Source organism: Peromyscus maniculatus, chromosome 7 (genome assembly GCF_049852395.1).
Source record: "Peromyscus maniculatus bairdii isolate BWxNUB_F1_BW_parent chromosome 7, HU_Pman_BW_mat_3.1, whole genome shotgun sequence".
NCBI lineage: Eukaryota > Metazoa > Chordata > Mammalia > Rodentia > Cricetidae > Peromyscus > Peromyscus maniculatus.
In genome coordinates this window covers 121,498,353-121,515,425 of record NC_134858.1, presented here as the reverse complement: position 1 = coordinate 121,515,425, position 17,073 = coordinate 121,498,353, and the positions used below count along the sequence as shown (strand labels likewise).

Genomic DNA, 17,073 nt, shown 5'->3' with positions numbered 1-17,073 from the left:
GTGTGTCACTGGGAGCAGGCTTTGAGGTTTCAAAACTGCATGTCATTCCCAGTTTGCTGTTGCTATGATTGATTGATAAATAAAATGCTGATTGGCCAGTAGCCAGGCAGGAAGAAATAGTGTAGGTGAGACAAGGAGAGAGGAGAATGCTGGGTGAAAGAAGGCAGAGTCAGGAGTCGCCAGCTGCCAACATGTAAGATATCGGTAAGCCACGAGCCACGTATAGATTTATAGAAATGGGTTAAGATATAAGAACTAGATAACAAGAAGCCTGCCATGGCCAGTTTATAAGTAATATAAGCATCTGAGTGATTATTTTATAAGTGGGCTGTGGGACTGCAGGGGGAGGGGGGTGTTGGTGGGATGTGGAGAAACTCTCCAGCTACAGTTTGCTGTCTGCTAAGTCCTTCTGGATCAAGATGTTAGCTGTCAGCTACTGCTCCAGCACTATGCCTGCCTGCTTGCTGCCATGATCATCATAAACCCTAACTCTCTGGAACTGTAAACTCCAAATTAAACACTTTCTCTGCTCCCCCCCCCCCCAATGTCATTTATTGAAGGAGGGAAAAGGTCTTAAATACAGGCTTACAGCACAACGGGAGAACTCCTGGAGGGTAGTAGTTTGCTACCGATGTTTTACAATTGTGCATCTAAGCTGTTAATAACCATTATGCAGGATACACAGACAAGGCTCTTTCCTTAAGCATTTAGGAGGGTGGAACCTGGCAGGGAAATAGCATAGGGAGGATATCAAGGTCAAGGTTAGCAAGCAAGGCAACAGTTACCCAAAACGGGGGCCAGGACCCTACAGGTCCCCCTTTTAGTAAAAAATGAGCTTCTGACTTAGGTTGCGTAGGACGTCAGCAGGTCACCTTACCCATCATGGAGATGCCTGCCCAGGCCACACAGGCACTCTTAGGTTGGTGAGCACCCCCCAGGTATTACCCATCTCCGAATACTCATTATTATACAGGCTCAATCGGTGTGAGCTGCAGAGTTAACTGTTGCCAAAGATCTCAAAGTGGTGCTGGGCTTGCAATCTGTGTGTTCGACACAGAAAAGACCAACAGAAGTCCTAAACCACCCTTACAAGGACTCCAATTTGCAGTAAGGCTCATTAAGGAAGGGAATGGCTCAGTTGCCTTCAGCCTACTGGCTATGGGTGGGTTAAACACTTTCTTTTATAAGATGCCTTGATCATGGTGTTATGTCACAATAGAAAAGTAACTAAGACTTTTGGTACTATGGAGTAGGCTGTTGTGAAAGGATTGGCCATGGTGGTTTTTTGTTTTTTGAGGAATGTGGAAAACTGTGGAACTTTGGACTAAAATGGTTGAACTTTGTAAGAAAGTGGGGCTCAAAGGGCCATCCCAATTGGAGCTTGAAGGACAAATAGTGCTGAGATCAATGTGGTCCACGGAAACCCAGCTCAAGAGGTTTCAGAAGGGAACAGTATTAGTAACTGGGCTAGAGACCATTCTTTTTTTTTTTTCCAAGTTGTAAACTTTTATTAAAAAATAAAAATGAAGTTCTTAAAAATCTCAACTTGACCAGATATGAAGCAATTTAAAAACCATCAAAGGTATATTGAGAAAAACTAGACTTTAAAAAAACACACGCACACATTTGCCATTACCAAAGAGACAACTTTAGGTAAAAATAATAAAAACCCCATGCTGCATAGATAATGCAGACAGTTCTCGAGTATCTGGCTAACGGGCAAAAAGCAAGCACTTAAGGTCTTCAGCTCCAATCTTTATCTTATTGCTGGAATTTCATATTCATTTCTTGTTGGATGACCAAACCTGATGGTAGAGATGGTAAGCCAGCACTTACTCAGCCCCACCCTGCTCAGCCTCAGGAGTGGATGAAGTTGCAGCGGTACCGACATTGAGGTGTCTGCTGACCTTGGGTCTCATCTCCTTGATATTCCTTGTCCTCTTCATTGCCATCCTCTCTAGGCTGTCTTTGGCGAGGAAGGCCCCTGCAGAATAGTGGTCTGTAACCCTGTCTCACTGTTCTACCTTGCTCTCTCATACCCCGGTTGTCAGCACCCTCCATCACTTCTTGCACAGGAGGGTTGGAATACTGTGGCCGATGCCCATAGGGTCTCCTCAAGTAGTAAGGTGGGAACCTTTGCCTGCTGGAGTGTTGGGCTTGGCCTTCAGGAGCGCTTTCTAATCCCTCGTTCTTTCCCCCACTCTCAATATTCTGATAATTTTGCTGGTAATTGTGTGGAGGACCCCTACGACATGGATAACATCTATAATGCTTATGGTCTGCTGCATATTTACTGCCTTGAACTGCAACTCCACCAGGGCCTGTAACATTTGGTGTACAAATACATCTTCCTTGTCATTCCTGTTGATGAAACCATATCCGTTCCTTACATTGAACCATTTTACTCTTCCCAAAACCTTGGTTGTGATAACCTTCATGTGGCTGCCCCGGCCGCCACTCCCCACCCATAGAGCCCTCTGAAATAATTCTTAATAAAGGTTATATCTTTTTTTATTTGCAAGAGACAATGAACTCAAGAGTCACTGCCTCAGGCCAATCTTTAATGACTCTGAATGTCCAGCCCTTTGGGACCCTGGGTAAATCTCAACTGGGTGAAAAAGGTCCCCTCACTTTCAAAAACTCTGCAATAGTAAGAATGACACACACATCTTTTATTATTTAAAGTTGTATGCATTCTTATAATCAGCACCATTGGCATGCCATTAAGCTGATCTGTATTATATCAATCAGGTTACTATAACAAAATGTTGGTTTTGGGTGGCTAAGCCAACAGATACTTATTTCTCATACTTCTGAAGATTGGTTTCTAGTGAAGGTTTGCTTCCAGATCAGCGATTATCACTCTGTTGTCTTACAGGACTAGGATGCTACTTTTTAAGCCTTACTTAGTGACCCCCCCCCCCCCCCCCCGGTAAAGGCCTTGTTTGAATGCAGTCACTTTGAGGGTAGAAGTTTCAACAGTAAGAATTCATTCCAGCCAGTGGTGGTGGCTCATGCCTTAAATCCCAGCACTCAGGAGGCAGGCAGATCTCTGAGTTCAAGACCAGCATGGTCTACAGAGTGAGTTCCAAGACAGCCAGGGCTGTTACAGAGAGAAACCCCAGCTCAAAAACCAAACCAAACAAAAAAATCCATAGCACTTCTGAATCTGACAAATATATGCCATCCTTGAAGAGGGATGTTCTAGATGTTTGCCATTCTTGCTCATGGTGACTCACCTGCCTGAGGCGTTGTAAACCCTTATATGTGAATTCATGGCTTCATTCTAACAGTCCTGTGGGTAGTCTAAACCCACCTGAGTCTCACCCACTCGGGAGCCTTCACTGGTGTCAAAAAGGGATTTGACTTTAAGCAGAACTAGTAGGCTTGGGGCTGAGAGATGGCTCAGAGGTTAAGAGCACTGGCTGCTTGCTCTGCCAGAGGTTCTGAGTTCAATTCCCAGCAACCACATGATGACTTACAACTATCTATAATAGAATCTGATGCTCTCTTCTGGCATGCAGGTATACATGCAGAGAACTCACATATAAAATATAAATAAAAAGCAGATCACCAACACAGGCATGTGACCACCAAGCAACCCTGCCAAAGTATCCCCACATTTCCTCATTCCTGGTATTGGAAACAAAGATTCAAATACGATTTTGATTTTGTAATATTTTATCTAAAATGTAAGTTGGGGCAGGAAGGGGAATGCAAGGTTCTTTACGTTCATCACAGTCCAGGTAAGCCTTAGGAGCTGAGGTAAAGAACAGATTCATTATGTGGCCAGCTTCAAGGTTGCAACATTGAACATGTGTAAAAAGACTATCAAGGTATGTAACTAGTATCATTTTACCACTTGCAGGCTGTCCAAGGCACAGGCCTGGCCTTTATTGTCTACACTGAGGCCATTAAAAACATGGACGTGTCCCAGCTGTGGTCAGTGCTCTACTTCTTCATGCTGCTGCTGATGGGTATGGGAAGCATGGTAGGGACAGGAACGGCCATCCTCACCGCTCTGACTGACAGCAAGGTCATCTCTAGCTACCTGCCCAAGGAGGCAATTTCAGGTCAGGACACCAGGCAGTGGAGGCAGGGCTTGGGTGGGTAGGTAAATACAAAACAAATAGTGGAGAGGCTTCCTCGGGAGCCATGTGCTTCTAAGGAAACTCCAGAAGGGCTGGAGGAGTCTAGCTGTGTTCCTGCTACAATGTGCTACTCGGTCCTAGGAGCTAGACTAAGAACTCACCATCCCAGGAAAATGAGGCAGTCAGCCTACCCTTGGGAAGGGGTGACAACTCCCCAGCCTGCACATAAAGGTCTCCAGTCTTTGAGAGCCTACAGCTGTCTTTGTTTTAATCGAAGGATAATGGTTATCAATTGTCCATTTCCTAAGGTGAGCGTATGACCTGTTTCCACACCAGAAAGAGCTCCTTCCACATACTCTCCAGGCAATAAGTACCCAATAGATCACCCTGTTCTGACTTCTAATGCTACTAGTTTTTGTCTGTTCCTGAAAGTCAATGGAAAGGATAATCTGGACCTGCTGTTGACATTCAAAACCTGTCAGTGAGCAGCACTATGCGGCTGTTAGCAGCGGTTGTCAGTCCCTGGTCCTGTCTGATACATCACTGAAAGAGCACATACCACTTCTTTATGCATTTTGACTATAAGGCTATTAGCAAAGGAACTAGCCTTTCCCATAACAGCTACTCATTAACTTCACTATCATCCTACCCGGGGGTCATAAGGACTCTATAGCCAGCCACCTCTACCTCTGATAATTTCCTAACTCCACATCCAGGATGAGTAAAACAAAGCTCCATCTAGTCTTCATGTTCTGACAACCCACTGGAAGCTATAGCCACCCTCTTAACTCAGCACTTGGCATCCTCCCTGAGCTGACATCCCCTGCGGAGCAGCTCCTACAGCTCATGTGAGCGAGCCAATCCTTCAAAGTACACATAGGACCTGTGGCTCCTGCTCAATATAACATGGGATGAGAGATTGGGAGATCAACAGTAATCTTGTGTTCCAGGTCTGGTGTGCCTCATCAACTGTGCCATTGGCATGGTGTTCACCATGGAGGCTGGGAACTATTGGTTTGACATATTCAATGACTATGCAGCCACGCTGTCCTTGTTGTTCATTGTGCTGGTGGAGACCATAGCTGTATGCTATGTATATGGGCTAAAGAGGTAAGGAAACCCCAGACCCTGCCTTCTACGTGGGGCAGATAAGCTGCAGGGCCACACATAAGAAAACAATCCCTCTTTAATAGGCACATTCCTTATAGAGGCTTCTTTGCCCTCAGACTTCAGCTGTCTTTTGCTTTCTGTTTGCCTGTATCCAACAGCTTCTTTCCATTTTCCACTTATTATTATGGCATATTTTCTGGTCAAGGACTCAGCCTCCACGCCTAGATACTCTGATCATCCACCAGCATTAGGGTTTCCAAGAACCCTGGTCAGAGTCTAGGGTTTGGCTTAGTAGATGTCAGATTTCTACCCTAGTTCCCTGGTCCAACACTGTCCATCAGCCTTCCAAGTAATGGAATGTGCATCTGGGGCCCAATGAAATGAGGATTACAGGACCTCCTTCATTTGGTATCTGGCTAAAGTCTGGGACAAAGTGCAATAATTGATATTTCTAGCACTTTCCTTGGTGTTCTGAGGACCACCAGTCTAGGACCTTGCTTTTCTATTCATCCTGCAAGGAGGGGATGAAAGAGCCCTTTAAAACTTACCTGCTCTCCCATGCCAAGGCCAAGCCCTTCCAAGCACAAAGTGACTACTCTGAGACCATCTCTAGGAGGCAGAAGAGAATACTTGGAACCATCACTAATGGACAGAGTGGGCATGCAGAAAGACAATGTCACCCTAGCCTTGTGGACTGAGAGGACTGGCATTCCCCTCCGCCATGCACCCTGATCCCACCTTCTCTGGGAACTAGCCTCTGGTCCACATCTGGGGACCTCTGAAGGCCAACACCAGGGAGGTATCCCATGACCCATTCTTTATTGGTCATCCTCCCTCAGGCAGCTTCAGCCCATTTCTCTTCACCTCAATACCTCCCCTAGGAAAGATCAGATGGGTTCAGGGGCACATTCAAATATCATTAATAACCAGAACAGCATCTTCCCAAGGGCAGAGGGTATGCAAGCTGGAGCCCCTCCCTCCATAGCATGAGTAAACCTAGGCTCTCTCCTTGTGGTCCAAACAGATTTGAAAGTGACCTTCAGGCCATGACTGGCCGCACCCTCAACTGGTACTGGAAGGCCATGTGGGCGTTTGTGAATCCACTGCTCATCATCAGCCTCTTTGCCTTTTACCTGAGTGACTATATCCTCACGGGAACGCTACAGTATCAAGCCTGGGATGCCACTCAGGTACCTGATGTTCCTGAGGGGATGGGGAATAAGGGCAGAGCCTATGAGGTCACTTCAGAACACAGGAAATCATTGCTGTAGTGTGGGGAGGTTACAGGTGATAGCATGGGAACTTCATCAAGATGTTTCACAGATGCTCAGTCTAGTACAGCAGAACTGGGCTATGAGTTTTTAACCATGATGCATGGAGAGAGTAAGAGTCACCCACAGCATCCCAGTGGATCTTTTCCTTGATGGTGAGGACACCCTTGTCGAGGTGCTGGTTCTTCCTTCAAAGGAACTTTACATGTTGAAATGGCTCTAGGGGTAAAAGAGAAGGTAAGAGTCGTTTCAGTGCAGGCTTGCTGTCACGTGAAGTGCTGGCCTACAGGCCCATTTATCCAAATCTTACTGTATTATAACACTGACCAAAACCCAGGCATAATGCAGGGAGGAAAGACTTGGGCCATAGTTTCAGAGGGGTTACTTTTTTGGCTTGGGCAGAATATCACTGTAAAAGGAGTATGAGGTAGAGGTTTTTCTTCACTCCCTGATGGCTAGAAAACAGAGTGGACCTCCAGAGACCGACCGGATAACCCAAGGAACAGCCCCTGCCCCCAATTTCCTACTTCCTCAGCTAGCTCCTACTTCTTCAAGTAGAACCACATAGCTAGAGAAGGTAGGCACCTGAGTTTGTGGGGGAAGTATTTCATGTTCAAATGTTCAAACCTAAACATCAACTCACACAGTTTCTCTTCCTATTTTGGAATGGAGGCTGGGGTAAGTCTTAAGACTAGTGAAGGTTTCTCCTCTCTCTCTTGTAGGGCCACGTGGTGACCAAGGATTACCCCACATATGCACTAGCTGTCATTGGGCTTCTGGTAGCTTCCTCTACCATGTGCATCCCTCTGGTGGCCCTGGGGACTTTTGTCACACGCCACTTCAAGAGCAGAGCAAACTTTCCTATGGCCTGAAAAGTGAACCTCATAGACCCACTGTTAGTCACTCATTGTTTCATAGCTACTCCTACAGTAGACATTATTCAGTTACTTTTTAAAGCCAGGAGTACTTTCTGCTTCCTGAATCTGCAAAGAAAATTTAATTCTCTGTATCACAGGCTGTTATAAACCTAACTTTGGCCATAAATACTACAGGCTTTATTTTCTATCTTCCATAATATATACTTTTGTTGCCAGAATTTATACCCTTTTGTATTATATATTCAACTCATAGTATTTTCATCACTTAGACCTTTAGCTTTCATTCTAGAGATATCAAATATTTACATACCACCATTACAGTAATGAGATACTGGATTACAAATTTACCTCTATCATTGCTTTTTTTTGTTGTGACAGAGTCTTGGTCTGTATGTACCCTAGGTTGAGTCTGCACCTATGTATCTTAGAATAGGCTAGAATCCAATCCTCCAGTCACAGCCTCCCCATGCTGATACAAATGGCCATGTGCCACCAAGCCAGGCATATACTTTTTATAACAGTAATTATCTTCTTGTTTCTGTTTGAACCATTCCTTAGTGAGTGGGGAGGGAGTAGGTAGGAGTCTCAAGGGGCAGTCAGTGCTAGACTGGGCTCAAATACACAATCCTCTTACTTCACCTCCACACCAGTGCTTGGATTACAGGCATGGCCTACCACACCTGACCTTTCAATATTTCTTGAAGGCTATTTTAATGATTAATTTCCTCTGCTTTTTCTTGTCTAGAAAAGTGTTTTGCTTCATAACTTAAGTGTAACTTTACTGGATATGGTATTCTTGACTGGCGGGTTTCCTTCTTTTAGCAGTTTGAATGTACTGATAATTCCATTTATTTATAGTCTAATGGATATCCCCTTATATGTGACTTGACTCTTGCTCCTTGGTAATAGAAGAGGGGGGAAATAATGAGCTGTGGAACAAGCAATATGAAACAGAAGTGTAGCATGAAAATATAGAAAGCACAATATGTAACAATAAAACCATATTGAGATTTTTTTAACTGAATCTGATTTTAGTCTTAACAAACTGTGTGAGATGATGCAGTAATCTGCTCTAGTGTACTTTACTTTTACTGCATATTCCCTAATACTATGTTGTAAACCTCAAATATGATAAATTTTATTTTAAAAAAAATTAGGTATGTGTGGTGATGTTTTGTTTGTGATCTAAAAAATAAAGCTTGTCTGAAGATCAGAGCTAAGCCACTAGTTAGCCATAGAGGCCAGGCAGTGGTTGGCACACACCTTTAATCCCAGCACTCAGGAGGTAGAGGCAGAGGGATCTGTGTGAGTTCAAGGCCACCCTGGGCTACACAAAACTGATCCAGTCTAAAAGAGAAACAGAGCCAGGCAGTGGTGGCACACACCTTTAATCCCAGCACTTGGGAGGAGGAAGCAGAAAGATCAGGAGTTCAAGGCCATCCTGGCTACATGAGATTGATGCCATGCTTCTAATCCCTGCAATAAGGAGGTGGAGACAGGAAGTGATATGGCTGGGCAGAGAGAAGACTATAATGTGGGAGGAGACAAGAGCTCAACCCCTTTTCAGGCTGAGGAGTTGGCAAGTTAAGTAGTAGTGACTGTGACTAGCTACTTAACTTCTCTGATCTTTCAGCATTTACCCCCATATCTGACTCCAGGTTTTTATTATTAAGACCAATTAGGATTTGCGCTACAGGTGTGAGGAGATGAAGTCCTTGGAAACATATACATCCCTCATAAGGACCTTCCTCCATGTGCACCCTTCTTTTCATCACTGGATACTAGCTTTAAAGGTCAGTCTTGAAGATAATTGTATGTCTTAGAAGACTTGCATTTCAATGTAACTGTCTTTCTTAGGAGATCAAATCTGTGCACTCTCTTTCTTACTGACAAGACACCCACATGTTACAGGGTGACTGCTTTTAATCTGTTAAAGTTTTCAGGTACATGAGGTGATGAATGAAATGTCAGAAGGCATTAAAACTTTTAGTTACTTGTCATATCTGCATTTAGCTGGCATTCTTCAAGCACATGCACACTCATGTGTGTGTACACAACTCTTAATTGAGAATTGAATAGACTGGCCTTGGAGTTGAAAATCAAACTCTAGAGTACTCACACTACCCTAGCCTTGCCCACAATGAATTCCCCAGGAAAATCATGTATGTTCAATGAGTAAGATTACACTGGCTGAAAGACCTGGTGCCGCTGTTGTACAGCATATACCCTCGCTAGAAGCCCCTTTTCAAACCTCTCAAAGTCCTACAGTTTAGACAACATTTTAACTTTATTTAAACCAATGTCTCCGACAATTCTTGTCAAGATCCCTGGATTTAAAAAGAAAAAAATGTGTAAGAAAGTTCATATTAATCCAATGCACTTAGGAAAAGTGAATTCTGACAAGGGTTTCGCTCAACAGTCTGAGGAAGCTGGAAGACTCATATGAGAGGCCCAAGATGTGGCTACACCAAGAAAGGCTCTCAGCAATGACAACATACACGAACCTACAAAGAGAGGAAAACCTGGCATTCAAATCAGCAGGGGAGGGCTACAACATTCTCAGCAAGCAGCTAAGCTTAATGACATTCTGCACTGCCCCTCAAGGGTAGGAGAACATTCCCTGGCCTCAGTAACTTCTGATTTGGTCATTTTTATCACTTTTGACCAATGAAATATGAGCAAGAGAGGCTGTCATTTCTGAGCAGAGGCTTCTCTTCCTTCTGTCTGAAAAGAGGCTAGTGTCATCACTGTGAGAGCCAAAGTAGAGCCAAGGAGCAGAGTGCACAGGAAAGAGGAAAAAGAAACCTTTTAAATTAATGAACAAACAAAAACCAGTTGGCCTCTCAATTGTCAGTCTATAACCCCAAATTGACTATGGATAGAATGCGATCTAAAAGTGACAGCTGTCAAAACTTGCCCTTGGAGGTGAGCACAAAAGGTGCTAGGAAAGCAATATGGTCATTCACTGTATCAGAGAACAGGAAGACAAGCTACAACTAACAAATGATTCCCTTCCAGAACACAATTTCAACAGATCCATAGGAAACAAAAGACCACAACAGGCTCCAAACAAGACCCACAGACAATTAAAACCAAAACCATGAAAAGATGTTCAATTCTCAGAGAAATACCAGAATGAGATGCTATTTCATACTGCATTGACAAAAAGTATATTATGATAGCATCCCAGGAATATATGTACTGTAACACAAACAATTAAGAGAGACATGGGTTCCAGATATAACCACTGATATAAAGTCTGAGTTCAAAGGATCCATAAATATACCTACACAAAAATTTTATAAAATTCAAATAAACAAAAAAACAACCACCCACAACAAAAAGATGAAAGAAAAACAGATATGCTGGAATAGGTTCATAATCCCAGCACTTAGGAGGCAGGAGAATAACAGGTTTGGAGACAATCTGGACTACATAGTGAGACATTGTCTTAAACAAGAACTACAAAAGTAAAAAGGGGTGGAGGGCTGGAGCAATGGCTCATGAGTGATAACACTTACTATGCAAGCATGAGGCCCAGAGACTGCATCCCAGTGGTCATACATGTAACTGTCACTTCAGTGAGAGGCCCTGTCTCAGGAAGAAAGTGGAAGGTGATAGCAGGCCACCTCACATCCTTCTCTGGCCCCCTTCTGTAGCAGGAATCTTAAAAGTTCTTATTAATAAAAACAAACCTGGAGCCAGATATTGCAGTGAAAGCTGGAAGATCAGAGAAGCAGAACAAGCCACAGCTACCTCACCTCGCCAGGTCCTCAGCTGATCTTGTTTCCTCAGACTGGATGCCTCTCAGGTGAACTGTTGTGCTCAAAAGCCTGAATGCTTCACCAGCTAAAGCTCCTAGTTTCTGGTCCTCATGCCTTATATACCTTTCTGCTTTCTGCCATCACTCCCTGGGATTAAAGGCTCACTTTCTGGGATTAAAGATGTGATCACCGTGCTTGGCTGTATCCTTGAACACACAGAGATCCAGGTAGATCTCTGCCTCTGGAATGCTAGGATTAAAGGCGTATGCTACCACTGCCTATCCTGTATGTTTAATATTGTGGCTGTTCTGTTCTGTGACCCCAGATAAGTTTATTAGGGTACACAATATTTTGGGGAACACAATACCACCATACTGTAGCTTGATTTTTTCGCCTTGCCCACAGTCAGGACAAATCTCTGTCACCCGCCAGTCCCACAGCCGCTCAGACCCAACCAAATAAACACAGACACTTATATTGCTTACAAACTGTATGGCCGTGGCAGGCCTCTTGCCAACTGTCCTTATCTTGCTAACTGTGCTTTTATCTTAAATTGATCCATTTCCATACATCTATACCTTGCCATGTGGCTGGTGGCTTACTGGCGTCTTCACATGCTGCTGGTCATGGCGGCGGCTGCAGCCTCTCTGGTCATTGCGGCGGCTGCAGCGTCTCCTTCTGCCTTTCTGTCCTTTTATATCTCCTCTCTGTTAGTCCCACCTATCTTTCCTGCCTAGCCACGGCCGATCAGGTTTTATTTATTAACCAATCAGAGCAACTTGACATACAGACCATCCCCCAGCACAGCCAAGTGCAGACCATCTCAAACACCTGCACTCAGGCCCATGGTCCCAATCATCCTCCATACGGACCTGCTGGGTAACGCCACAAAGAACCTGAGAATGGGCTCCCACAGGACCTACAGAACATCCCACAGCACCATACCCTTCTGTACACACATAAGGTACATGCACACATATACACAATCACACACAAAGGGAAGCTAGAGCTGGACAGATGACTCAGTGGGTAAGGATACTTGCTACTCTTGCAATGGATCCAGATTTAGTTCCCAGCACCCACATGGTCACAACAGTCCCTAACTCCAGGTACTCCATCCAACACACTCTTTTAGCCTCTGTAGGTACCAGGCATGCATACGGAGCACATACATGCAGGTAACACACAAAATAAAAATAAATTGGGGGGGAGGGAGTGCACTAGTGCTCATATTGTTGAGAAGGCCATGGCAAGTCACAGCCAGAAGCATATGGCCAGCAAACCCTCTTTTTCCATTCTCTTAAATTTCCTTTATGAGCTAACCTGCTAAGCAGCACTAAATCAGCTCACCTCTGTCCTGGTTAAGTTCCACCTTCTTCAAAAAGCCCCAATTACTTCCAACTTACTAGCCCTCTACTTCCCTAGTGTTATACTGACCACAAGTTATATGCTTCCTATACCTTCCCAAAAGATCACCACCTCCAGCCGGGCGGTGGTGGCACACGCCTTTAATCCCAGCACTCGGGAGGCAGAGGCAGGCGGATCTCTGTGAGTTTGAGGCCAGCCTGGACTACCAAGTGAGTTCCAGGAAAGGCGCAAAGCTACACAGAGAAACCCTGTCTCGAAAAACAAAAAACAAAAAACAAACAAACAAAAAAAAGATCACCACCTCCTGGTACCAATTTTATGTGTAATCTCTTCCCCTTGAATGAGCTGGAGCCACTGACTTCTAGTGCAAAGGATACAGTAAAAGTGAAGGGTAACACTTCCATCTTGATTGCAGAGTCAATATTGTTGGCTATGATGTAAAAATTGTCTGAAGAGAATGAATGGCTTTCAGTCCAGAGTCAGCATGGATGTTCAACCCAACAAGCATAGGAGGAACTGAATCATGAAAGCGGATCCTGCCTGCTTTCAGTAGAATCTTAAGTGTGGCCTTGTGGAATGCCCTGAAGCAGAGAAACTGAGACAATAAGTACAAGCAATCATGGACTACTTCAAGTCACTAAGTGTGGAAACAACTTGTTACAGTGATAGGTTAACTAACATGAGGAGGCTATTCAGAATTGGTCTCTCTCCTCTCACAGTGAACCAACAGTACATTCAAATTACCTACCACAATTTGTTGAAGTTACTTCACTAAGAACCTGGGGAAATTAAGGAAATATGGAAATAAATCTTTAAAGCATTAAAGCATACACACATATTATGTAGATATGAAAATATTGTACATATGTACAAAGCATACACACATATATGTAGATGTGTAAACATATGTACATTGTGTGTACATATCTTGGATGCCATTTTCAAGGAAATTCATCTCACTTCCCCCATAAGCAAGGACTTCCTAAATCAAGGTGTTTACTCATTATTTCCTTAGGCTCATGTATCACAAGCAGGCTTCAAACTCACTGTGTAGCTGAGGATAACGATCTGATTTTCCTGCCTCCACCTCTCATGGGCTGGGATTACAGGTGTGGGCCACCATGCCAGGTCTTAGAGTACTGGGGATCGCGCCCAGGGTTTCATGTATACTAGGTAAGCGCTCTATCAACAGGGCTACATCCCCAGCCCTGAAAATACTTTTCAGTATGTACTATTTTCCCATTCATCAGTTGCAACCTGCATATTTATCCACCCATACTTCCTTATCACCCTACAACCTATATCACTTTGAAACAAATTATAATTTGGAAGTGGAGATGCTCTATGGACATTAAACCTCAGTAAATGTTATATATTACTAAATGTTGCCTTAGCTTTAGCTATAAAAAATAATGTTAAATATATAAAAATGTCTTAGGTGATCATCACTGGTAAAGTTTAGATGCTATTGGTTTTCTTGTTTACTTATGACTAGTATTTCTATAATAATCAAACATTGCTTTAAGACAGAAAAATACCACTTCTGATAAAAATACAGAAACAACACCAACAGTAATTAGAAAAGAATATGGCATTTTATTTTTGCATATGGATGTACAGTACATGAATTAAAATCACTGCAGGGCTCTGAAACATTGATCATTTGCAGCCTAACCCACTGACATTAGTCTTTGTAAAGTAGCCACATTAGTGGTTCAGATTTGGTGTCTGCTGTAGCTGTTGACATGAAGTGCTTACTGTGAAATGCCCAGTAACAATTGAATAATACACTATAGTAGACATAGGCTGGGCTTCAATATTCCATCTTTGGAACAAATTATGCTTATTTACATGTCAGAATAGGTGGCTCTATTTACTTATCCTACTGTGAGTTTTAATGACTGATTTTAAGCTACACAGGATTTTCCCCGAGTTTCTAAAAGCAATAACTCTTGTTTATAAAAGATAATGTTGAAAAAAGGTAATGTTAAAATAAAGGCGCTTTTAGAAATATTTAAGGACAACATAAGGTATTACTATTAGAAAAAAACTTTACATATTTTTAAGCAAAACACTGATGTACCATTGCAGTGTTTAACTGAATTGTTTTAAGATAGTGTAATGATACTACCTTATATACTGTTCTAATATCTAAACCTCATAATTACAATTTTAATATATAACCTGCCTTAAAACTATGCACAGCTTCTGAAGCGCAGTTTTCTGTCTGTTTTATGCATAAATTAAAGTTGGTCCTTGATTTGGAGAACTATGGCTACCTGGAAGCACTAAATTTCAGACACTTATTGACAGCCAACAAAAACCTTGACAAAGTGATAAAGCAAGAGTACCATGCATGGAAAAGCAGTTGCTACCCCAAGTGTGAATCAAATCTAGCACAAGACCTTCTCTGAGGTCTGCATGTCTCAATGAGTAACCAAAAAAGGGGGGGAGGGGTTCCCACAAGATATGGGAGGAAGCAGCCGGCCAGTCTAGTGTACGTTCCACAATAGAGCAGTTCTTAAAAAGAGGCAACTTTGGACCCTTAGCATAAGAGACAGACTTTACATTCTTTGATTTCATTTATACCTTTTAAAAAAGATAAAATATATCTGAACTTTTCATGACATTTAAGCTGCTGGGGCATTAAAGCAGCTCAAGCTGGCTGAAGCCAAAAGGCAGCTACTAGAAACTTCAAACAACTAGATCCCATTCTCCTCTTCCTTCCTGTGAAATTACAACTTATCAAACTACTTGATACCTGTAAGAGACATTCTATAAACATAGTAGGATTAGCATATTATTAAACTTCTAAGAAAAGTCCAAAGATATATGGAAAATATGTTTGCTAACAGTGGCTGCTTTACAATGACAATAATGAAACAGAGCTAGAAAAATAATTTTACTGTCTTAAATAATGAAAGAAGTTAAATTTTTAAAATATATTACTTATCTGTGAACTTCTGATTAACTTGACAGTGAATAGATTTCTTCTGATCTGTGAGCTGAATTTAAGCTACATTTGAATTACAGTACAGCTTCAAATTATAAATATAACCATCCCAACAGTAAAGAGATCATCGAAGCAGTAATATAGATCAATCCTAAGCCATCACCCAGCCTAGACCGCAAGAGGTGCTTTTGGATAAATGCTTTAAGAAGACCTTGGGACTGATGTGGAAAGCAGGTCAGTAAAGACTCCAGTTCTGCATCATGGAGTCTTCCAAGCCAAGCCGCTTTCCACAAACACAAATTCAGTCTATCTTTTCTTTCTGGACCAATCTAGGAGCATCAACAAAATCTTTGCCATTGTAAAGAATAATAAAAAATGTTCCAATGCTTGCAACTCCCCAGAAGAGGACATACGCCAGTGTTTCTGTCCAAGTGTCACCTGTTGATATTAAAAAGAGATAATGCATCATTTGTTGATGCCAGATCTAGTTGTTAGCTGTATAGCACAACTTCACACTAAAGTTTACTAACATGTCCACAGGAAAAAATATAAGAACCTCTTAAGGTTTAAACCATTGGTCTTAACTCTTCAAGGCTTGATGAACCATCAGCTGTGAAACCCTAAGAACTTGTTGCCTCTATGACAAGTTCCCAGCAATACTGAGGCTACATTGTTAGAACTGGACTACTCTCTTTCATAATTATCATTGAGACTAAATGCTTTACTAGCACAAGAAACTACTAACAGCTTAATCATAGTTCTATGATCAATGTGATATTATCAAATACCTATAAAAACACATGCTACAGAATGTGTATTTTAATAAAGTTACATATTTAAGTTAACTGTATAAATCATAACATATTTTAACTGCATTTAACACAACTCTGCTGGTTGAGTTTATAAAGGATAGCAGCACCCATGGAGCAAAGGCCTATTTTGTTTTTCTCTTTGAAGAGCTGAGCCTTGGCTCACTTCCCTGCTACATCTGCTGGCCTCAACTGTAGAGAAATACATGTAGTCAAATGGCAGTAAGATCATTCAAGAGAAGAATGTCACTTCTAGACTTTCTACCACATCAGAGGTTATAGTGCATTTACGTTCCCTCTAGAAAACCACAGCAAGGGCTAGAAATCAGTTACCCCTATCACCATGTATTACCTAACAGGTACTATCCACAGCATTCAATTTTTTTTTTTTTTTACTTAAAAATATTCCTAAATCTGCGACATTATCAATTTTCATAGCTGAGTCTTAAAAGTTGTTGTACAGAAGGCAAGTTATTGTTTGTTTGGGGATTTGTCCTAGTTTGATTTCTACTGCTGTGATAAATATCATAACCAAAAGAACCTGGGAAAGCAAAGGCTTTATCTGGCCTACACTCTACAGTCCATCACTGAAGGAAGCCAGGACAGAACTCAAGGTAAAACCTAGAGGCAGGAACTGAAACAGACACCATGGAGGAATGGTCCTTAATAGACTGCTCTCCATGGCTTGCTCAGTTTGCATTATTATATAACCCAGGACTGCCTGCCCAGGGATGGCACTGTCTACAGTGTGCTAGGCTATCCCATATCAATCATTAATGCAGAAAATGCCCTACAGACTTGCCTATAGGTCAATCTTATGGAGGCATTT

The 17,073-nt window shown here is 42.5% G+C and overlaps 2 protein-coding genes and 1 pseudogene across 7 annotated transcripts in view; 1 reads left to right on the top strand and 2 right to left on the bottom strand.

Moving 5' to 3' along the window:
• Positions 1 to 17,073, top strand: part of Slc6a20 (solute carrier family 6 member 20) — a 52,147-nt gene that overhangs the window by 22,431 nt on the left and 12,643 nt on the right. For 2 of the 5 annotated variants that reach the window (XM_076575538.1, XM_076575540.1), the window contains 4 exons: positions 3,869 to 4,073; positions 5,042 to 5,201; positions 6,226 to 6,391; positions 7,195 to 12,891. In XM_076575538.1, coding sequence (XP_076431653.1) covers positions 3,869 to 4,073; positions 5,042 to 5,201; positions 6,226 to 6,391; positions 7,195 to 7,344 — 681 coding nt within the window. In that variant the 3' untranslated portion in view covers positions 7,345 to 12,891. The other 3 variants (XM_076575541.1, XM_076575542.1, XM_076575539.1) reach the window with 3 other exon arrangements.
• LOC121831010 (Y-box-binding protein 1 pseudogene) lies at positions 701 to 2,912 on the bottom strand (annotated as a pseudogene).
• Sacm1l (SAC1 like phosphatidylinositide phosphatase) overlaps positions 14,059 to 17,073 on the bottom strand; it is a 70,671-nt gene continuing 67,656 nt past the window's right edge. For both annotated transcript variants that reach the window (XM_006990791.4, XM_042281926.2), the window contains one exon: positions 14,059 to 15,873. In XM_006990791.4, coding sequence (XP_006990853.1) covers positions 15,737 to 15,873 — 137 coding nt within the window. In that variant the 3' untranslated portion in view covers positions 14,059 to 15,736. The remainder of the gene's footprint in view (positions 15,874 to 17,073) is intronic.